Below are 19,593 nucleotides of genomic sequence, written 5' to 3'. Positions count from 1 at the left end.
AGCAGTTCTCATTACGGTTCGGTATCTCGAATCACTAGGTTGGATCATAAACAAAGACAAGTCAGCCTTTCAACCAACAAGAAGGCTGGAATACCTCGGTATGCTCCTCGATACAGACCACCAAAAAATCTTCTTGCCGCAAGCAAAGATCGACTCCATAAGAGAAATTATTCAGTCGGTTTTGGGCAGAGAAAGACCAACCATTCCCCTCTGCATTCGATTATTAGGAAAGCCTAGTGGCAGCATTCGAGGCAGTGTCTTACGCCCAATTCCACTCAAGGAAATTGCAAAGTGCCATCCTATCTGCCTGGAACAAGAGGGTTCAGGCATTAGACTTCCCCATAATTCTGTCTCCGTCAGTCCGACGGAGTCTCTGTTGGTGGTTGACACCCCGGAATCTGCGGAAAGGAAGATCCTTCAGTCCAGTGTCTTGGAGGATAGTAACTACGGACGCCAGCCTGACGGGCTGGGGTGCCGTCCTGGGGGAATTGTCCCAGCAGGCAAGATGGTCGATTTCAGAAAGATCTCTACCCATCAATCTGCTGGAGATCCGGGCAGTTTGGTTTGCCCTAAAAGCATGGACGGCCGAGTTGCGAGGATCTCCAGTCAGAATGCAGTCTGACAATGCCACGGCCGTGGCATATATAAACCACCAGGGAGGCACCAGAAGTCGAACAGCCCAGAAAGAGGTGGATCAGATATTCGCCTGGGCGGAAGCTCATGTCCGGTGCATATCGGCAATATTTATTCCCGGGATAGAAAATTGGCAGGCAGACTATCTCAGTCGCCAGCAGCTGTCTCCAGGGGAGTGGTCTCTCCATCCCGAGGTCTTCCAGGACATCTGCCGGAGGTGGGGATCGCAACATGTGGACCTTATGGCATCCAGGTTAAACACAAAGCTGTCAGCACCATCAAAGGCCAGGTCTCGGCTTTATCTATTCTGTTTCAGAGACCGTTAGCCACCCACTCTGTGGTCAAGTCTTTCTTGCAGGGAGTCTTACGGATTAATCCTCCGGTCAGGTTTCCTTTGTGTCCCTGGGACCTGAACTTGGTCTTATCGGCTCTACAGAAGCAGCCCTTTGAACCCTTGGATCAGATTCCTTTAGTTTTACTGTCTAGGAAGCTGGTGTTTCTGGTGGCCATGTCTTCCGCCAGAAGGGTTTCAGAGTTGACAGCCCTTTCTTGTAAAGAGCCATACTTGGTCATTCATAAAGATAGGGCCATTTTGCGGCCTCATCCAGCCTTTCTTCCTAAGGTGGTCTCGAGCTTTCACTTGAACCAGGATCTGGTTCTTCCTTCTTTTTTCCCAAATCCAAATTCTGTGAAAGAGAAGTTGCTACATTCCTTGGATGTGGTAAGGGCGGTTAACGTCTTAGGGCTACTGCCCAGATTAGGAAGACTGATACCTTGTTCATTCTGCCAGACGGGCCCAAGAAAGGTCAGGCAGCATCGAAATCCACTATTGCTAGGTGGATTCGGCAGGTAATCTCTCAAGCTTATGGCCTGAAGGGGAAGGACCCTCCAGTGTCGGTTAAGGCTCACTCTACTAGAGCCATGGGCGCTTCTTGGGCGGCACATCATCAGGTCTCCATGGCTCAGGTCTGTATGGCGGCGACTTGGTCGTCAGTCCACATGTTTTCAAAATTTTACCAGTTGGATGTTAGGAGGCGCGCGGACATGGCCTTTGGGCATGCAGTTCTGCAGGCTGCCGTATAGATCCTCGCGTCCGGTGGCACCTAATTTTTCTTTTTGATTGAATGTCTCCTTCCCCTCATTTGGCATTGCTTTAGGACATCCCACATAGTGATTACTATGCTGCTCTGTGTCCAGTGATGTACGATAAAGAAAAGGGGATTTTTATAAACAGCTTACCTGTAAAATCCTTTTCTTGGAGTACATCATGGGACACAGAGCTCCCGCCCCTCTTATGGGAAATAGTGGGATTTGTATTGCTTGCTACAAAACTGAGGTACTCCCGGTATTGGAGCGGGTTATATAGGGAGGGAACTTCCTGTCTGAGAGTGCCAGTGTCCATCACCTGAAGGTAGACTCTATAACCCACATAGTAATTACTATGCTGCTCTGTGTCCCGTGATGTACTCCAAGAAAAGGATTTTACAGGTAAGCTGTTTATAAAAATCCCTGTTTACAATAAAGAGGGAGTAATGTATTGAACAGTTCACAGGCAGTTCTGTGAAAGACGTTTATTTATCACTGAGGTACATCATCTGGAGCGGCGGTTCTTTCTTTCTGTGAAAGACGTGTAGTAACTTTTTTTTCTTTTTTTATTTGAAGGTTCTCTGCTGCACAAGAAGAGCTGTATGAAGCTGTATTAGAAGTGCAGAAGTCCTGTCTAAATATGTGTATTTCAGGCACAAGCCTAGAAGACCTCTATAGCCACATGTTGATTGAGCTAGGTAAAAAGTTAAAGAGCCTTGGCATCATGCACAGTGGATGTGGCAATAGCCAGATTTTAAAGGTATGTTTGTATTTGGTAAATGTCACAAAACGAAAAAAAAAATCAAATTTAATACTGCTGCATGTCTATTAAAGGCCAATTCACACCAGTGCGTTTTAGCACAGCTGTAAAATGCAGATCAACGCAAAGGACAAGAAAAACAATGTGTCCTTTTGACTTTATAATGTTTCCTCTGCGTTAAATGCAAAATGTATGTCAACAGATGTCAAAACGGTTGTCAGTGCTTGTTAAAACGTGACTAAAATGGATAGAAATGTACATGCATTTTAGCGCAAGTCAATCCGCCCTGTAAATTGACCCTAAAGCTGAACTTGAGGTAAATATATAGTATTGAATATAGTATGGAAATATATATATGGGAGCTGTTTTACCTGCCAATGGATTGTAATAGTGTCCATGCAGTTTTCAGTTTTACACAGCTCTATAAACATCACAGCCCTGTCTGGCACGTGAGGGGACATGAATTTTCTCAGCTGCAGTTTTGTTTTTAGGCTCGGTTCACACTGGGCGGGCTGGTTGCGGGAATCGCATCTGTTCCCGCACCTGCAACCACTGTAGCCAAATTGCTCTGCTCTTAGGAGAAGTGCTCCCATTTATTCTGAATGGCACCCACAGGCATCTCAGCCTGCAACGTTTGCGGGTGTGAGAACCACAGGGAAATCGCATGGTCTTTTTGGTTTCCCTGCGGCCACATTTTTTAAATTGTGCATGTACATTTTTATCTGGAAACGCAGGCATGGCAGCCCATTCAAATGAATGAAAATTTGCCAGCGCAAACATAAACCGCATGGCCCGCACTAGTGTGAACTGAACCTTACAGTTCTGTTAAAGATCAATGAATTCCCAATGTAATTGGTTAATTACCCTCAAAAGGCAATTTAGCATTTTTTTTTAAGCCTACCATATAATAATATGTGAATTAATTTCTATCTTGTAACTCCCATGGCTCGAGGAAAAGGAATAACACCTCAGCCTCTGATGAACTGCATACCATTAAGACAAAATCTAATTAGTATCATTTAGAGCCCTTTTACACTGGTGCATTTTTGCGGTAAAAATAGCGCTATTAAAACGCTCATAAAACGCTCCCCATGCATCTCAATGGACCCTTTCACACTGAGGCGTTGCGCTGGAGGAGCGTTGAGAAAAGTCCTGCAAGCAGCATCTTTGGAGCAGCTTTTGAGCGCTGAAAAAAAACGCTCCAAAAACGTCCCTCTCCATTGAAATGAATTGAAAATGCTGTAAAAACGCCTGAAAACGCCCATAATCCGCCCTGAGCTGTAGAAAAGTCACATGATCTCACAAAAATTAAACATGCAAGCAGAAAAGACAACATCTACAACAACAGGAATACAATTATGAGAACATCAAAATGCCCCAAAAAATTATCTATCCCATAAAAATTACGTTTTGAAGTAAAACACACTACTGGATTTACTTTACAATACATTGCTTGTTTTACAAGGTCCCTAATCTCACTCCCAATAGTCCCAAATCCCTAACCCTAATCCCACTCCCAATAGTCCCAAATCCCTAACCGTAATCCAACGTCCACTAGTCCCAAAACCCTAATCCCACTTCTACTAGTCTCAAATCCCTAACCCTAATCTCACTCCAAATAGTCCCAAATCCCTAACCCTAATCCCACTTTCACTAGTCCCAAATCCCTAACCCTAACCTCGCTCCCAATAATCCCAAATCCCTAACCCTATCCCTGCTTCCAATAGTCCCAAATCCCTATCCCCGCTCCCAATAGTCCCAATTCACTAACCCTATTCCCGCTCCCAATAGTTCCAAATTCCTAACCCTAACCTTGCTCCTAATAGTCCCAAAACCCTAATCCCACTCTTAATAGTCCCTAATCCCACTTCCACTAGTCCCAAATCCCTAACCCTAATCTCACTCCCAATAGTCCAAAATTCCTAACCCTAATCTCACTCCCAATAGTCCCTAACCCTAATCCCACTTCCACTAGTCCCAAATCCCTAACCCTAATCCCACTCCCAATAGTCCCAAATCCCTAACCCTAATCCCACGTCCACTAGTCCCAAAACCCTAATCCCACTTCTACTAGTCTCAAATCCCTAACCCCACTTCCACTAGACCAAAATCCCTAACCCTAATCTCACTCAAAATAGTCCCAAATCCCTAACCCTAATCCCACTTTCACTAGTCCCAAATCCCTAACCCTAACCTCGCTCCCAATAATCCCAAATCCCTAACCCTATGCCCGCTTCCAATAGTCCCAAATCCCTATCCCCGCTCCCAATAGTCCCAATTCACTAACCCTATTCCCGCTCCCAATAGTTCCAAATCCCTAACCCTAACCTTGCTCCTAATAGTCCCTAACCCTAATCCCACTCCTAATAGTCCCTAATCCCACTTCCACTAGTCCCAAATACCCAACCCTAATCTCACTCCCAATAGTCCAAAATCCCTAACTCTAATCTCACTCCCAATAGTCCCAAATCCCTAACCCTAATCCCACTTCCACTAGTCCCAAATCCCTAACCCTAATCCCACGTCCACTAGTCCCAAATCCCTAACCTCGCTCCTAATAGTTTTTTAAATCCCTAACCCTAATCCCACTCCCAATAGTCCCAAATCCCTAACCCTAATCCCGCTTCCACTAGTCCCAAATCCCTAACCCTTATCTCACTCCCAATAGTCCCAAATCAATAACCCTAATCTCACTCCCAATAGTCCCAAATTCCTAACCCCGCTTCCACTAGTCCCTAATCCCACTTCCACTAGTCCCAAATCCCTAACCCTAATCCCACTCCTAATAGTCCCAAATCCCTAACCCTAATCCCACATCCACTAGTCCCAAATCCCTAACCCTAACCCCGCTTCCAATAGTCCCAATTCACTAACCCTATTTCCGCGCCCAATAGTTCCAAATCCCTAACCCTAACCTCGCTCCTAATAGTCTCAAATCCCTAACCCCACTTCCACTAGCCCCAAATCCCTAACCCTAATCCCACTCCCAATAGTTCCAAATCCCTAACCCTAATCCCACGTCCACTAGTCACAAATTCCTAACCCTAGCCTCACTCCTAATAGTCCCAAATCCCTAACCCTAATCCCGCTTCCACTAGTCCCAAATCCCTAACCCTAATCTCACTTCCAATAGTCCAAAATCCTTAACCCTAATCTCACTCCCAATAGTCCAAAATCCCTAACCCTAATCCCACTTCCACTAGTCCCAAATCCCTAACCCTATTTTCACGCCCAATAGTTCCAAATCCCTAACCCTAACCTCGCTCCTAATAGTCTCAAATCCCTAACTCTAATCCCACTCCTAATAGTCCCAAATCCCTAACCCTAATCCTGCTTCCACTAGTCCCAAATCCCTAACCCTAATCTCACTCCCAATAGTCCAAAATCCCTAACCCTAATCCCACGTCCACTAGTCCCAAATCCCTAACCCTAACCCCGCTCCCAATTCACTAACCCTATTTCCGCGCCCAATAGTTCCAAATCCCTAACCCTAACCTCGCTCCTAATAGTCTCAAATCCCTAACTCTAATCCCGCTTCCACTAGTCCCAAATCCCTAACCCTAATCCCACTTCCACTAGTCCCAAATCCCTAACCCTAATCCCACTCCCAATAGTCCCAAATCCCTAACCCTAATCCCACGTCCACTAGTCCCAAATCCCTAACCCTAACCCCGCTCCCAATTCACTAACCCTATTTCCGCGCCCAATAGTTCCAAATCCCTAACCTTAACCTTGCTCCTAATAGTCTCAAATCCCTAACCCTAATCTCACTCCCAATAGTCCAAAATCCCTAACCCTAATCTCGCTCCCAATAGTCCCAAATCCATAACCCTAATCCCGCTTCCACTAGTCCCAAATCCCTAACCCTAATCCCACTTCCACTAGTCCCAAATCCCTAACCCTAATCCCACTCCCAATAGTCCCAAATCCCTAACCCTAATCCCATTAGTCCCAAATCCCTAACCCCGCTCCCAATAGTCCCAATTCACTAACCCTATTTCCGCGCCCAATAGTTCCAAATCCCTAACCTTAACCTCGCTCCTAATAGTCTCAAATCCCTAATCCCACTCCTAATAGTCCCAAATCCCTAACCCTAATCCCGCTTCCACTAGTCCCAAATCCCTAACCCTAATCTCACTCCCAATAGTCCAAAATCCCTAACCCTAATCTCACTCCCAATAGTCCCAAATCCCTTACCCTAATCTCACTCCCAATAGTCCCAAATCCCTAACCCCACTTCCGCTAGTCCCAAATCCCTAACCCTAATCCCACTCCCAATAGTTCCAAATCCCTAACCCTAATCCCGCTTCCACTAGTCCCAAATCCCTAACCCTAATCTCACTCCCAATAGTCCAAAATCCCTAACCCTAATCTCACTCCCAATAGTCCCAAATCCCTAACCCTAATCCCGCTTCCACTAGTCCCAAATCCCTAACCCTAATCCTGCTTCCACTAGTCCCAAATCCATAACCCTTATCCCACTTCCACTAGTCCCGAATCCCTAACCCCGCTTCCAATAGTCCCAAATCCCTAATCCTAACCCCGCTCCCAATAGTCCCAATTCCCTAACCCTAATCCAGCTCCCAATAGTCCCAAATTCCTAACTCTAACCCTGGGAGCGGGATTAGGGTTAGAGTTAGGGATTTGAGACTATTAGGAGCGAGGTTAGGGTTAGGGATTTGGGACTATTGGGAGCGGGGTTAGGGTTAGGGATTTGAGACAATTAGGAGCAAGGTTAGGGTTAGGGATTTGGGACTATTGGGAGCGGGATTAGGGTTAGGGTTAGTGAATTGGGACAATTGGGAGTGAAATTAGGGTTAGGGATTTGGGACTATTGGGAGCGGGATTAGGGTTAGGGATTTGGGACTATTGGGAGCGAGGTTAGGGATTTGGGACTATTGTAAGCGGGATTAGGGTTAGGGATTTGGGACTATTTGGAGCGGGATTAGGGTTAGGGATTTGTGAATATTAGGAGCAAGGTTAGGGTTAGGGATTTGGGACTATTGGGAGCGGGATTAGGGTTAGGGATTTTGGACTATTGGGACTTGTTTTTGTTTGTTTCCTGCTAATGTCTGACTGTATGGCGAGCCTCGATCTTTTTGAAGACCAGGATCTATAATACACCAGCCAGGACGCTGCAGTTTCCATCAAGCCGTTTGGAGTTGTTTCAGGCGATTTTCCCAGAGGGGGGAGGTAAGCGCTCTGTGAGTCCACTATATAGGAAGACACATCTGTGTTACCATCTGATTACCAGCATTTGTCAGCTGTTTGAATCTGGACTTTATTTGAAAGTTTCTCACAAGATACTTATTGTTTGGTTTTGACACTGCGGTGTCAATCTTCTATTCACGTTCAACTGGTTCACCTTTTGTATATTATTTTTCATTTGAATCTGTTTACATTTCTTTTTTTAGTTTGTTTGCACATATTAGCATTTATTGATTGTATAGAGCATTTACTGCGCTCGTCACTCTGTCACGCTGTATATAGCTTCTACAATGACATATTTTGGTTTGACAGATGAGTTTCAGCACCATGTCCCAGGAAAGTACACAAGTTGAGTCTATAAAAATGTATTTTTTTATGAACTAATATTTTAAAACAATTTGTCCTAAAAAAAAAGCTCAACAATTGTTGACACAATCAATTACAGAGGCAATGTACATAAGCAACCTTCCCCTTCCATTAGATCACTAAACTTTCTTAGGCTCAGTTCACATCTATGCTTTTTTTATGCTTTTTACAGAAACGCACTACAGTCCATTTAACATGAATTTCTTTGGGACAAGTTCACATCTATGCTTTTTTCAGCCGTTACGTTTTTTGGAAAGGGTCAAGGACCTTTCTCTTTCGTTCATGGACGGACACAGCCTTAATCTTGACAAATTGGTATTAGCCTTCCTTTAGGAGTGACTAGGTAGAAACTTATAGAAGTGTTAAACACATCACACACCATACAGTCCCGCCCAGGGAGCGGTCCCTCTGGGTATAACCCCTCTCTCTGCATCTCGCAGATCAGTTTTTTTCCCTGCCTAGCTAAGGAGAAGACATGGCTCCCTTTGGGCCCATAGGCCTGGAGGTTTATTTCAAATGTTTTTTTTATTTTTTTTGTTTGTTCCTGTGATCTTCGATCAACTGCCGACTGGGCGACAGGTCCCAGATCCTTGTAGTCTCCCCAGTTTCGGCCATCGAGCGTGTGCCGACCATAGCTATGCGCTGGGTTGTCCACGACATGCCCATCGCTCTATGGGGCCGGTGAGCTATATGCTCCAGGGCATGCATATGACCAGTCTATAGGGCCGAGTCGCAGCAGCCAGGCCGACAGTCACCTCCATCACCATGCGAAAGAGGATCTGTCTGGGATGCTTCCAGCACAATCCCGCAGGAAGGGTAGGGATTATTTCCCTGCTTCGGCAGGAAAACAGAGCTGGGCATTCCTGAAGAGTTGAGTAAGGGGGTCTATCCTCCCTTCCCCCTCCCTTCCTTCCCTCCTCCCTAGGCTCCCTGAGCTAGGCTGGCTGCTGGGGCAGTGGTTCTCTTGGGGGGGCTTCACCTGCGGGGGAACTGTGTATGTACGTCCGCTAAATTATGTTATGAGCTGCCATAAAGAGATTTGCTTACCTGTGTGTCCTGCTCCATGCTGTCGATGGCCATTTTTGCTGTGATCCATGCTGTGTTTTGCTTCTATCTGCACTGGCGGCCATGTTCTTGTGGTCCGCACTGTGTTTGGCCTCTAGCGGCCGCCTGGGATTCCCTGTGTCAGGTGCATGGGTCAGCATGGTGTCAGAAGCTGACTCCTTTTCCCCTGAGCTAGCAATTGATCCCCTGCACCCGATGTATCGGTGGACGCTATGTCGGCAATCCTAGATGTCTTTGTTGCTAAGGTGGAAGCAGTGCGTTGGTGAACGGGGGCTAGAAAGCGCCCCCTCCCCCGCCATGTTCTGGGGACAACTCAGATGCTGAACCAGGTCCAGCTACAGCTTATGGCCCTGGCTCTAATGTATCTGAGGATGCAGACCGAGATCGGCCGGACAGTGAGGAAGACTTCGGATCTGGGTCAGCATGCCATAGGGCTCTGGTAAGTGACCTTATCACCGCAGTGCGAGATACTCTAAAAATAGAAGCAACAGAAGTGCCAGTCCCTTTTGGGTTCCGTAAGGCAACCTGCACTGCTAAAATGTTTCCTTGTGTGTCTTACATAGACAAACTTTTATACAAGAGGTGGGACAAACCACAGAATTTTTTTTCAGTCCCTAAAAATCTGGCGGTGCGTTACCCTCTTGAAGAGAGTTTCTTGAAAAAATTGACCTCACCCCCGATAGTGGACCCTCCTGTGTCTAGACTAAACAAGCTAACCACCATTCCCGGTGGAGGGGGCTCCTGCCTTCAAGGACCCTGCAGACAAGAAGGCTGAGGCGGTCACCCGCAATCTGTACAGTATAGTGGGTTCGGCAGTGCGCCCAACGATAGTTGGGGCCCTGGTGTCTCCGACACTCACCGAATGGGCAAAGATGCTGCACAGTGGGTTAAAAGCACATAAGGCTTTCCAGACGAGGTAGCTCTAGCTGACCAACTGGTACAAGGCTTAAAATTAGTTTACGAACCAGCCTTGGACACAATTCTTCTGCTGGCCAGAGCTTCAAGTTATGCAGTGGTGTTACGCCGTCTGCTTTGGTTAAAAAATTGGTCTGCGGACCAATCTTCCAAGAAAGCCCTGATAAATTTACCCTTTAAGGGCGACAGACTTTTTGGAGCTTCCCTGGATGACATTATTAAAGATGCCACAGGAGGTAAGAGCATGCTGCTCCCACAATCCAAAAAGAAGGAGCCACGCCGTAGGCAAGGGCCCTTCTTCACCACGCACAAACGTTTTTTTAGTCCGCCCAGTGCGACAGGTAAAAGGCCTCAGGCTGATAAAGCGCCTTCTTAGGGACAGAGACGTCCCTGGTTTCGCAAACCCAACAAGCCTGCAAACAAATCTACGTCCGCATGAAGGTCTGCCCCCACCCATCTCTCGGGTGGGGGGACATCTTCGCGAATTTGCGACCCGGTGGACATCTTGGGTCCCCGACCAGTGGGTTTGCAAGGTAGTCTCTTCAGGGTACAAGATAGAATTCCTATCTTGCCCACCAAACAGATTTTTCCCTTCCAGCCTCCAGCTACAGCCGACTCGTCGGGAAGCCCTACTTGGGGCAGTTCAAGACCTGCTGAAATGCGGGGTGGTTATCCCTGTCCCAGTACAGGAACGGTTTCAGGGGTTTTACTCAAATCTGTTCATTGTCCAGATGGATTGTCAAATCTGGGTGAGCCACCTGGTCTGGACTTCCCTAGTTTGGTGACTGACATCACCGGCACTTCTGGCCGGGAAATCATTCCTTTCCTTTTCACTGGATGGTGATCATGAAGGACGCCAGCCTTACTGGTTGGGGGGGGGAGTCTGGGGGGTTCAGTCGACCCAAGGTCGGTGGTCTTCGGAGGAATCCCACTTGGCGATCAATGTCCTGGAACTTCGGGCGATCAGGCTGTGCCTCTCCACTTGGTCTCAGAGACTACAGGGGCGTCCAGTCAGGATCCAGTCGGCCAACACCACAGCAGGGAGGAACAAGAAGCTTGGCTGCAGCGTCAGAGGTCACTCACATACTAAGGTGGGCATAAAGGAGCGTAATGGCTCTGTCGGCCATATACATTCCGGGCATGGAAAACTGGCAGGCGGACTACCTGAGTTGCCAGATGCTGGACCAAGGAGAATGGTCTCTGCACCCAGATGTGTTTCAACTCCTTTGCCAAAGATGGGGCATGCCAGACGTAGATCTCCTGGCATCTCGACTCAATCGGAAGGTATTGAGGTTTGTGGCCAGGTCAAGAGACCCCATGGGCAGATGCGACAGATGCGTTCTGTGGCACCGTGGAGTCAGTACTGGCTAATCTATTCCTTCCCCCTCTAAGGTGGAAGGCATAGATTAGTGGATACAGAGGTACGCCGACCTAGTGCGTCTAGTAGCAGACGTCCCTTGGCGTCTACCGCCGAGAGAGGACCTGCTGTCACAAGGTCCCATACTTCATCCTGCCTTACAGTCGCTGGCTTTAACGGCATGGCTATTGAAAGCCAGGTGCTAAGAGACCGGGGCCTGTCGGATTCTGTAATTCCTACCATGAGGAAGGCTAGGAAGTTAGCCTCTAGGAAGATTTACCATCGCACAGAGAAGAGGGGCTCCCCCCCAGAGGACTCACCACCCTAGCATGGTACCACACAGCTGCCATCCGCTTCCTACTTGCCTGTGTCAGTCCACTCTGCAGCGTGTGTCTGCAGACTAGCACAGTTTAAATGCACCTCTAGAGGCCAAAAGCCCCCGCAAAATGTCCATCGAGCAGCTGTACTGTAAAACGGAGTGAAGCGCAAGAAATTGGCCGCCGAGTGGCAGAGGCAAAACACGGCGCCGGCGCGGACCACAAAAAAAGACCGCCGAGCGGCAGATAGAGGCCAAACAGGCGCCGCCAAAATGGCCGCTGACAGCATGGAGGGAGAAACACACAGGTAAGCAAAACTGACACTCTCAATGGCAGCTCACTAGCACCACAGAAGCGGACGTACAGCGCAGTTCCCAGATGGAGCCCCTCAGGTGAACCCGCAGCCCCAGCAGCCAGCCTAGCTCACAGAGCCCCGGGAGGAGGGAAGGGAGGGAGGAAAGGAAGGATGGAACTCCCTACTCGACCTCCCCGGGAATGTCCAGCTATGTCCTCCTGCCGAAGCAGGGGATTACTACTTACCCTTCCTGAATGGATTATGCTGGAAGCATCATAGACAGACCATCTTCCGTGCAGTTACGGAGGTGAGCGTCGGCCTGCCACGCTGTGACTCAACAAAAAAACAACAAACAAACAACAAAAATTTTTAAAATAGAAGTACATTTAGAAATAAAACCCCAGGCCTATGGTCCCGAAGGGAGCCATGTCTTTCTCCTTTGCTAAAAAATACTGAGCTGCGAGATGCATAGCGAGGGGTTATACCCAGAGGAACCGCCCCCTGGACTGTACTGTATTGTGTGTGATGTGTTTAACCACATTCTAGCATTCTTAAAAAAAATTGCTGATGAAGAAGCAACATTGTTGAAAGGACAATTTTTTTGAGAGAAAGATACATTCATCTCAACATGAAAAGTATTTATTTGGGGAAGTTAGGCCTTGTACACACGGTCAGACCAAACCGATGTGACTGGTCCGTCGGACCGTTTTCATCGGTTCACCTCTGAAGTGGCCGTACGGCCTGGTATGCGTACACACCGTCAGTCCAAAATCCGATCTTGTCAGACCGCGGACACGTGACCCACGTCCGACGTCACTATAAAGGGGTAGGCCAAAGCCTTTGTTACCGTTCTTGAGTCCACTTTTGCTAAATTCCGTGTAACCGCGTGTTAGTGAAAGGTCGGTGAGAGCCCATTCGCGCTTTTCAGTCTCTGTGCTTTTTCAGATCGTATTCTCGGGTTCAGTGTGTGCTTGTGGGTTCATATTTGTCATTCAGTGCTGGCTTTTGGGTCGTTTCTGCTTTGCAGTGCCGTCCTGTCCGCTCGTATCTGGGTGCAGTGCGATCTTTACAGGTATTGCTGGATTTGGGGGTGCTTTCTGTTTGAAGTGCGTTCTGACTAGCCGGCCGGTTTGAAGCCATGATGGAGCAGCGTGATTTTGCAAGAATTCGTGCTGCGTATGGGCTGTCTTCTGCAGTTCATACAAACTCAAGGACTTTGGCCAGGACCAGAGGGAGGAGGAGTTCCTGGGCCAAGAATTGGTTGCGCCAGTGTGACCAATTTTCTCATATGCCTCTGCTTAGGGAAATCCAGGAGAATAATCCTGATGACTTCAGGAACTTTCTCTGTATGACGGACCCCGTTTTCCACCGTCTATTGGATCTTCTGTCCCCCTATATCACGAAGCAGGATACTGTGATGCGCCAAGCCATCACGGCCGAGCAGAGGCTTATTGCCATGTTGCGGTACCTGGCGACTGGGAGGAGCCTGCGGGACCTCAAGTTCTCGACAGGCATCTCTCCCCAGGCGCTTGGGATCATCATACCGGAGACGTGTTCTGCCATCATACAAGTCATGCAGGAGGAGTATATTAAGGTAAGCTTCCTCCTTTAAACTTCACAATCTAGGTTTTTTTAATGTATGCTAATATATTATTTTTTTTGCAGATTTCCCTACTTCCCATGATTGTATTATGCTGTGAATATTCCCTTTTGTCCCCATGCCTGTTTGAAGCTTTCCATGCTATTTTATTGTCCTACATGCATCTTTCCCTTCACTAAACCTGTCCAGTGCGCTATCCTACGGCCAAACACACCTAGCCTAGTCTTTTTTCAACCTTATTTTTGTCTGCTCCATTGTAGTTTTGCCCCCCTCCCCCCCCTTATATTTTTTGGGGGTTTTTGTGATTTCTTATTTTTTTTTAGGCGTAGTGATACCTGTTTACAATTTTTATGGCCTACACTCAGCTAGAAACCCCCCCTAAAATTGTTTAATGCCCCATCAGAGGGGTGAGGAGTCTGATTGAAGTGGGCCTATATTTTTGGCCATGTAATACTCACTCCAATGCTAGTAAATGTTATAATAATGATGTGGCACAAGGATGTTTTTGGAATTGTGATTGCAATGTTTGTTTTGGACATTTTTAATTGTAATTTTTTGTTTGTCCCCACAGTTTCCCTCCACGCCACAGGAATGGCAGACTGTGGCTTCCCAATTTGCCCAGCAGTGTGATTTTCCGAACTGCGGAGGGGCAATCGATGGGAAACACGTCGGCATAGTGCCGCCACCCTGTTCGGGATCGTACTATTTTAACTACAAAGGTTTTCATAGTATCGTGTTGATGGCGGTGGTGTCGGCACAGTACGAGTTTCTGTATGTGGACGTGGGGAAGAACGGCCGGCTGTCAGATGGGGGAGTGTTCGCGCAGACGGAGTTTGCCAAGTGTCTACAATCTGGTGGTCTGGAACTGCCACAGGATAAAAACAATTTGGAGGGACTTCCGTTTGTTTTTCTCGCGGATGAAGCTTTCAGGCTTGGACCTCACCTCATGCGGCCTTTTGCCCAGAGGACCCTCACCCCGGAGAGGAGGGTTTTCAATTTTCGGCTGGCCAGAGCTCGGAGGGTAGTCGAGAATGCCTTTGGGATACTCGCCAGCCGGTTCCGCCTGTTCCTGACAGCGATACATCTGGCGGAATATAAATTGAACACTGTTGTTTATGCCTGTTGCATTTTGCACAATTTTTTACGCAGGCACTCCCAGTCGTACCTAGCCAACATTGGTGCTGAGGCAGGACTACCCTCAGATACCTTTCCTGGCATGGACACTGGTTCGCGCTGGCTTGGCCCTCCAATCTGCTCGTGAGGCACGCGACAAAGAAAGAAATATTAATTACCTAATAAATAATTTGACCATTGGAATTTATACAGTTGTTTGTCATTCTTGCTTTGGTTTCATTTTCTCTGTCTCCCTGGTTCTCCTTCTAGTGCACTTCTAGTGCCGAATGTAGTTCTCAGTTTTCTTAAATTAACACAATTGCACAGTAGTCACACATGTACATACTGGTATAGAGCATAGAAAGAAGAAGCCACTCAATTTTTTTCTTTTTTGGGGGTTTTTATTCTGTGCTCAACCTCCCTAAAAAAAAAAAATTCTGGTAACAAAATAGACAAGTCTTTGTTTCTGCACAAGGATTTTTTAGATTATTTTTTTGTATTTTTTTTTTTGAAAAAATCAATTAATTTTTTTATTTTTTTTTTATCCTTTTTTTTTTTTATTTTATTTTCTTTGAAAAATATATGTTTACATGTTGTACAAAACCCATGCGTTTTTTAGAAAAAAACAAAATCTACAAACAATGGAACTTACAAAGTTCAACCTTATTCCAAACACATGTGATGGGGTGATGTCACCCCAGAACAAGCCAAAATTTTAAGATGCACATATTTTGACTGGCCAAATGGGGAATTCTCTCCTGATACCATGCCATCTGTCAACATGTGCTATCTGCCATCATGGGTGATCAATGGATGTGTTTTGGGGGGGCAAACCCTTCCTCTCACCTACTTGAGTAGCGAGGAAGGGCTTGAACCCACAAAGTCAATCGATATCCTGTGATGGCAGATAGCACATGTTGACACACTGTGTGCCTCTCGAAATTTTGGCTTGTGGAATCTTCAATCAAAATTGGTGTGCCAAACATCACATTGAAACCGTTTTTTGGGGGGGGGGGACATTGGTGTGATAACTTGGCAAAAAAAAGAAAAAACAGGCTAAACTCCAAAAAAAAAATTAAGTATATAAAACATTGGTGTGATAACGTGGCACAAAAAAGCAAAACAAAATTGTGTAGTACAAAGAAATATTTTTGAGATCTGGCTAGGGAAAAATGATTCCAAAAAAGGACATCAGAAGCAAAAAAGAAAAGAATTCTGTATGGGAGAACGCTGGCTAAATAGCATCAGCTAAACAACGTGTTCATTCTAGCAATAGAGCGAAGAAACAAATGCTCAGCAAGAAACGGAACACTACTTTGAAAAATGTAGAATGTGCCATCTCAAAAACGAATGCAAGGTTTACAAGAACGAGCGCTCCCGTCCCCTCATTTAGTCTGAGCATGTGCAGGTTTTGAACGTTTGTGTACGGGGACTTACAGTTACAGTTACTGAAACTTGCAAACTTGCATTGGGCTACATAACTCTAATTTTCACTCTCTACAAAATGCTTTTTAACCCAGTGCTCATTTTGGTATGCACTATAACTCTAGGTTAACCACATCCCTACCGCGTCATTGTGAAATGACGGCGGCAGGAACCCCTCCTCGATCCGGGTGGCCGCTGGGTGCCCGCGATTGTCGGTAATCACGGCAGGAGTGTGGATCTGTGTGTGTAAACACACAGATCCACCTCCTGTCAGCGGTGAGGAGACCAATGTGTGTTCCCAGTACAGAGGAACACACATCGGTCTCCTCCCCTTGAGAGTCCCCTCCCCCCTACAGTTATAACACATCTTAGGGAACATATTAACCCCTTCAACGCCCCCTAGTGGTCCCTGCCAGTCACATTTACACAGTAATCAATGTATATTTATAGCATTAATCGCTGTATAAATGTGAATGGTCCCAAAAACGTGTCAAAAGTGTCCGATGTGTTCGCCGCAATGTCACGGTGACAGTAAAAAAATTGCAAATCGCCGCCAATACTAGTAAAAAAATTTATAAAATAAAAATGCCATAAATCTATCACCTATATTGTAGACGCTATAACTTTTGCGCAAACCAATCAATATATGATTATTGCAATTTTTTTTACCAAAAATATGTAGAAGAATACGTATCGGCCTAAACTTAGGAAAAAAAAAGTTTTTTTTAAAAAAATTGTGTTATTTATTAAATAAAAAAGTAAAAAATATTGTGTTTTTTTTAAATTGTCGCTCTTCTTTTGTTTATAGCGCAAAAAATAAAAACCGCAGAGATGATCAAATACCACCAAAAGAAAGCTCTATTTGTGGGAACAAAATTATAAAAAAATTGTTTGGGTACAGTGTAGCACGACCGCGCAATTGTCATTCAAAGTGCGACAGTGCTGAAAGCTTAAAATTGGCTTGGGCAGGAAGGTGCGTAAGTGCCCGGTATGGAAGTGGTTAAAAAGGCATCGGAGTTAAAATGAGAGTAGTTTCTGTCTTAGCATGCTTGGATGTGCTGGCACCTAGTTGTAAAGAGACCGGGAATTTTATCTCTTCTCAGACTTTTAACCACATAAGGACCGCCATACTACTATATACGTCGACAGAATGGCATGGCTGGGTTCATGGATGTATATATACGTCCTCTTTAAGAGCCCAGCCGCGTCCTGGTCCGAAGCTCCGTGACCGCGCCCGCGGGACCTGCGGACCCAAACCTTCCCCGTTCTTTTCTGTGGCAGTGTCAGTGATCATCTGTTCCCTGATATAGGGAACGACGATCAGTGAAGTCACACGTCCAGCCCCGCCCCCAGACAATAAAAAACACACATGAGGTTAACACTTAACCCCATTGCCATTGTCATTTTCACAGTAACCAGTGCATTTTTATAGCACTTTTCGTTGTGAAAATGACAATGGTCCCAAAAATGTGTCCGCTATAATGTCACAGTCACGCCATTAGTAGTAAAAAAAAAATATTAATAAAAATGCCATAAAACTATCCCGTTTTGTAAACGCTATAAAGTTTGCACAAACCAATCGATAAACGCTTATTGCGATTTTTATTTTTTTTACCAAAAATAGGTAGAAGAATAAGTTTTGGCCTAAATTGGGGAAAAAAAAATGTTTTTTATATCTTTTTTGGGGATATTTATTATAGCAAAAAGTAAAAAATATTGAATTTTTTTTCAAAATTGAGGCTCTATTTTTGTTTATAGCGCAAAAAATAAAAACCGCAGAGGTGATCAAATATCACCAAAAGAAAGCTCTATTCGTGGGGAAATAAAGGACACCAATTTTGTTTGGGAGCCACGTCGCATGGCCGCGCAATTGTCAGTTAAATTGACGCAGTGCCGAATAGCAAAAAGGGGCAAGGTCCTTAACCTGCATAATGGTCCGGGTCTTAACCGGTTAAAGATATTTCAGTGTAGAAATCACTTTTTTACACACTTTAAAAGCAGAGTATCTTTAAACAATATACCGCATATTTCAGTACCATTTAGGCAACCAAATCATGCTCTAAACATTATTTCCATGTGCAATTCTCCAGGTCCTAACTAGAGTAAGGGTTTGGGCGCTATCTGTTTTCTGGGAGCTATAGTAAATTTGATTTTGGGAGTATTTTTTCACCAGCGCAATAGTGAATTCCGTTTTAGCGCTAATTACCGCAATCGCGGTAATTTGATTGTGGTAATTTGAGCGCTAATTTAGGTCATTACAGAGGATAAGGGGGCACTCTTTACATCGGGAGGAAAAGAGATTTAACCTTACAAAGAGGCTTCTTCACATTAAGAGCTGTGATAATGTGAAAGATACTCCTTCAAGAACTAGTGCTGGTCATCTAAGTAGATCAGGGCTCAAAATTTTAAGTCCTGAGCTACTAGCCAGGCCTCAAGGGTTACTCGCCACCAGTTGTCCCACCCAGCCCGCCCCTAAACACGCTCTCATAAAATGACACTCAAATGCATTATGCAGAATTAAGTTATTAAAATAAATATTAACAACAATTGTATCCGTGCCCACCAATGCAGCCTTGTGCCCACCAATGCAGCCTTGTGCCCACCAATGCAGCCTTGTGCCCAGTGGCCACCATGCAGCCTTGTGCCCACCAATGCAGTCTTGTGTCCACCATGCAGCCGTGTGCCCACCAATGCAGCCTTGTGCCTAGTGCCCACCAATGCAGCCTTGTGCCCACCAATGCAGTCTTGTGTCCACCATGCAGCCGTGTGCCCAGTGCCCACCAATGCCACCAATGCAGCCGTGTGTCCACCATGCAGTCGTGTGCCCACCAATGCAGCCGTGTGCCCAGTGCCCACCAATGCAGCCGTGTGACCACCAATGCAGTCTTGTGTCCACCTTGCAGCCATGTGCCCAGTGCCCACCAATGCAGCCTTGTGCCCACCAATGCAGCCGTGTGCCCACCATGGAGCCTTGTGTCCACCATGCAGCCGTATGCCCACCAATGCAGCCGTGTACCCACCAATGCAGCCGTGTGCCCACCATGGAACCTTGTGTTTACCTTGCAGCAGTGTGCCCAGTGTCCACCTTGCATCCGTGTGCCCACCTTGCAGCCGTGTGCCCAGTGCCCACCATGGAGCCTTGTGTCCACCTTGCAGCGGTGTGCCCAGTGCCCACCTTGCAGCCATGTGCCCAGTGCCCACCATGGAGCCTTGTGTCCACCTTGCAGCCGTGTGCCCAGTGCCCACCATGGAGCCTTGTGTCCACCATGCAGCCGTGTCCCCACCTTGCAGCCATGTGCCCAGTGCCCACCATGGAGACTTGTGTCCACTTTGCAGCCGTGTGCCCAGTGCCCACCACAGAGCCTTGTGTCCACCTTGCAGCAGTGTGCCCAGTGCCCACCATGTGCCCACCTTGCAGCCGTGTGCCCAGTGCCCACCTTGCAGTTGTGTGCC

At 46.5% G+C, this 19,593-nt stretch overlaps 1 protein-coding gene across 2 annotated transcripts in view; it reads left to right on the top strand.

Annotated features, from left to right (window-relative positions):
* XPNPEP3 (X-prolyl aminopeptidase 3) overlaps positions 1-19,593 on the top strand; it is a 255,076-nt gene that overhangs the window by 206,523 nt on the left and 28,960 nt on the right. For both annotated transcript variants that reach the window (XM_040359658.1, XM_040359657.1), the window contains exon 8: positions 2,296-2,479. In XM_040359658.1, coding sequence (XP_040215592.1) covers positions 2,296-2,479 — 184 coding nt within the window. The remainder of the gene's footprint in view (positions 1-2,295; positions 2,480-19,593) is intronic.

The sequence above is a fragment of the Rana temporaria genome, chromosome 7, assembly GCF_905171775.1.
Source record: "Rana temporaria chromosome 7, aRanTem1.1, whole genome shotgun sequence".
Lineage (NCBI taxonomy): Eukaryota > Metazoa > Chordata > Amphibia > Anura > Ranidae > Rana > Rana temporaria.
Note: the sequence above shows the minus strand (reverse complement) of the source record. Positions and strands in the feature narration are given on the sequence as shown.